Source organism: Daktulosphaira vitifoliae, unplaced genomic scaffold, assembly GCF_025091365.1.
Source record: "Daktulosphaira vitifoliae isolate Bord-2020 unplaced genomic scaffold, ASM2509136v1 Scaffold_1260, whole genome shotgun sequence".
Lineage (NCBI taxonomy): Eukaryota > Metazoa > Arthropoda > Insecta > Hemiptera > Phylloxeridae > Daktulosphaira > Daktulosphaira vitifoliae.
The window spans coordinates 1-2362 of record NW_026100820.1 but is presented as its reverse complement, the minus strand read 5'-3'; the positions used below and the strand labels follow the sequence as shown (position 1 = coordinate 2362).

At 23.2% G+C, this 2362-nt stretch overlaps 1 protein-coding gene across 1 annotated transcript; it reads right to left on the bottom strand.

The window, feature by feature from the left end:
* Positions 1–104: 104 nt before the first annotated feature.
* Positions 105–1801, bottom strand: LOC126909780 (rho GTPase-activating protein gacZ-like; the record flags this gene model as incomplete). Its single annotated transcript, XM_050692208.1, has 3 exons — positions 1335–1801; positions 1023–1163; positions 105–635 (listed from the first exon to the last, which is right to left on the bottom strand). Coding segments are annotated over exons 1-3 (1139 nt in total), but the record flags the coding sequence as incomplete, so codon positions are not given.
* Positions 1802–2362: the final 561 nt, after the last annotated feature.

Here is a 2362-nt window from a genome sequence, read left to right as displayed (position 1 = left end):
TTCTATTAATTAATAACCATTAAAAAATAAATTCATATATATATATATACATATATTAATTTAAAAAAAATTATTTAATCAAATAAATTTTTTTTTGTAGTTACTTTATTGATGGTGATGAATTCAGAACAAATTTTTCTTCTCCTGCAACTAAATACATTTTACGTTGTGTTTCTTTTTCATTACTGTAATCACTTTTTCTATCATTATATTGATAATCACAATCATCAATATGCGACTCATCTTTATTCGTAATTCCTATTTGCTTGTTTTCTGTATATTTTTCATTTGAATTTGTAAACTTGATGTTATTTAACTTTTTGCATTTACATTTAGATTCACTTTTATAAATTTGATCAAGCTTATTATTATCGTAATTATTGTTTTCATCAAAACTCTCCTCATAATCCATTGGTGCACCTTCATTTTGTTCAATATTATATTGATTGGAATTGTCAAAGTGCTCCATTGATGTCTCTTTAACATTATGATAATGTAAATCATCATTTTCTATTTCATGTAATGTTTGTTCGATGCTTATAAATGTTTCATTTGATTTTGGAATAATTTTTTTACAGGTCATTGCACAATTTTCATGAATGGGATTGTTTTCTTTTTTATTAGGTTTCATCGTTCTGTATTAAAAAAACATATAAGCAACGTTAAATATTGACATTTCTACAGTTATAAAAATAGAAGGATTATATAAAAAAAAGTCCACTTAATACTAATAAAGAAAGAATATGAAATATATTTTTTTAATTCATGAGCTATTTTTAATAAAATTGTATTTGCCAATCGCAAAATAAAAAAGAAGCTATTTAGTTTTCCAAAAATGTTATTGATGTTATTTATTTCAAATATAAATGTTTATGTATTGCATTGATTTATGATAAAATTAGTATTTTACATATTATGACATACATTTTTTTTTAATTATTCACAAAAATGTGTATTATTTGGAAAATTTTTAATAATAATAATCCAGTAAATAAACTCAAGTTATTGAAAATAAATTTTACCTTAATTGTCGTTGATAATCTATGTTTTTTACTAAATCATTGTGTGACAAATCTGGTTGACTTCGTATGCGGGGACAGGTATCATTTATTTGTGGTGTTACACGTATTTCCATAGTACTTGTCGAAGTCTCTAAAGGATACCTGTAGAATTGCACATGGTTATTCCATTTAATACGACATGATTTTGATGATATAAAATTGTTATTTACATTCAAGTCTTGCCTTTGTTATCAAAAAAAAAAAAAATGTATATATATTCAAAATAAAATGCTTAAAAAATTAATGAAAATTAAAAATTTTTAATTAATGTACTTGAATTTTCCACTACTTCTATCTATATGAGGTTCTTTGGAATTTGAAATATTAAATAAACTTTCATTAGGGTTTTTATTTGTTTTAACATTATCTGTCTGAGTTTTTCTATCGTCCCACATCAAAAACTTAGTAATTTGTTCTGCTAAATTTTCCTTTTGGCCCGAATTTGATGAAATATTAGATTTTATAAATGGAGAATTAGTAATCGAGTTGAACGATGAATATGTTTCTTGAGATTCCAATGTCTTCCAGTTTGTCTGCAATTCAGCTGTTGAGTTATCAGTGATTTGAATATCATTAGCGACCCACGTAGATTTATCTTCGTATATCCTAAACACATTTTGGGTATTTATTTCTTTGGATTCTGGTTTCATTATAATGATTCCTCGAAATTTTAAATCTTTATATTCATCCGCACTTGAACCTGTTTTCGTTTTGTTAGATATTTTTTCTTGTCCGTTCATTCTAACTTAAATTTTGTTAAGTCAAACTAATGTTAAAAAATTTGTAAAAGGAAATTAAAATTTATAAAGTAAAATTAAATAATAAATTTTGAAAGATACAATAGTATTGTATCTAGAGTTCATATGTTTATTATTTTCCATACATCTAAATATTTAGTTGCTACGTTATTAGAACTAATATAAATATTTACTACAATAATATACAAAAAAATGGAAATACTATATTATAATCAGATTCAGAATTTTTTAGCTTAATAAATTTCATATGTGTCACAAAAAGCTAGTGTTATAGAAATATTTTTTTTTAGGAATAGTAAAATCATTTAACTCAAACCCATTTGCTAATAAAAATAAAATACTAGATTACTTATTTCAGCACTATGTCAGACAGAATTAATATACATTAATTATTTTCTAATCGAAATCTCACAATTATCATTTTGTAAAATATGTAAATAGATGACTCCAAATTACCATATTTCTTTTTAAACATATTTTCAATCAATCATTATCCAATGAATAACAATTTCACTAATGTAAACTATTTTAATAAGTTATATC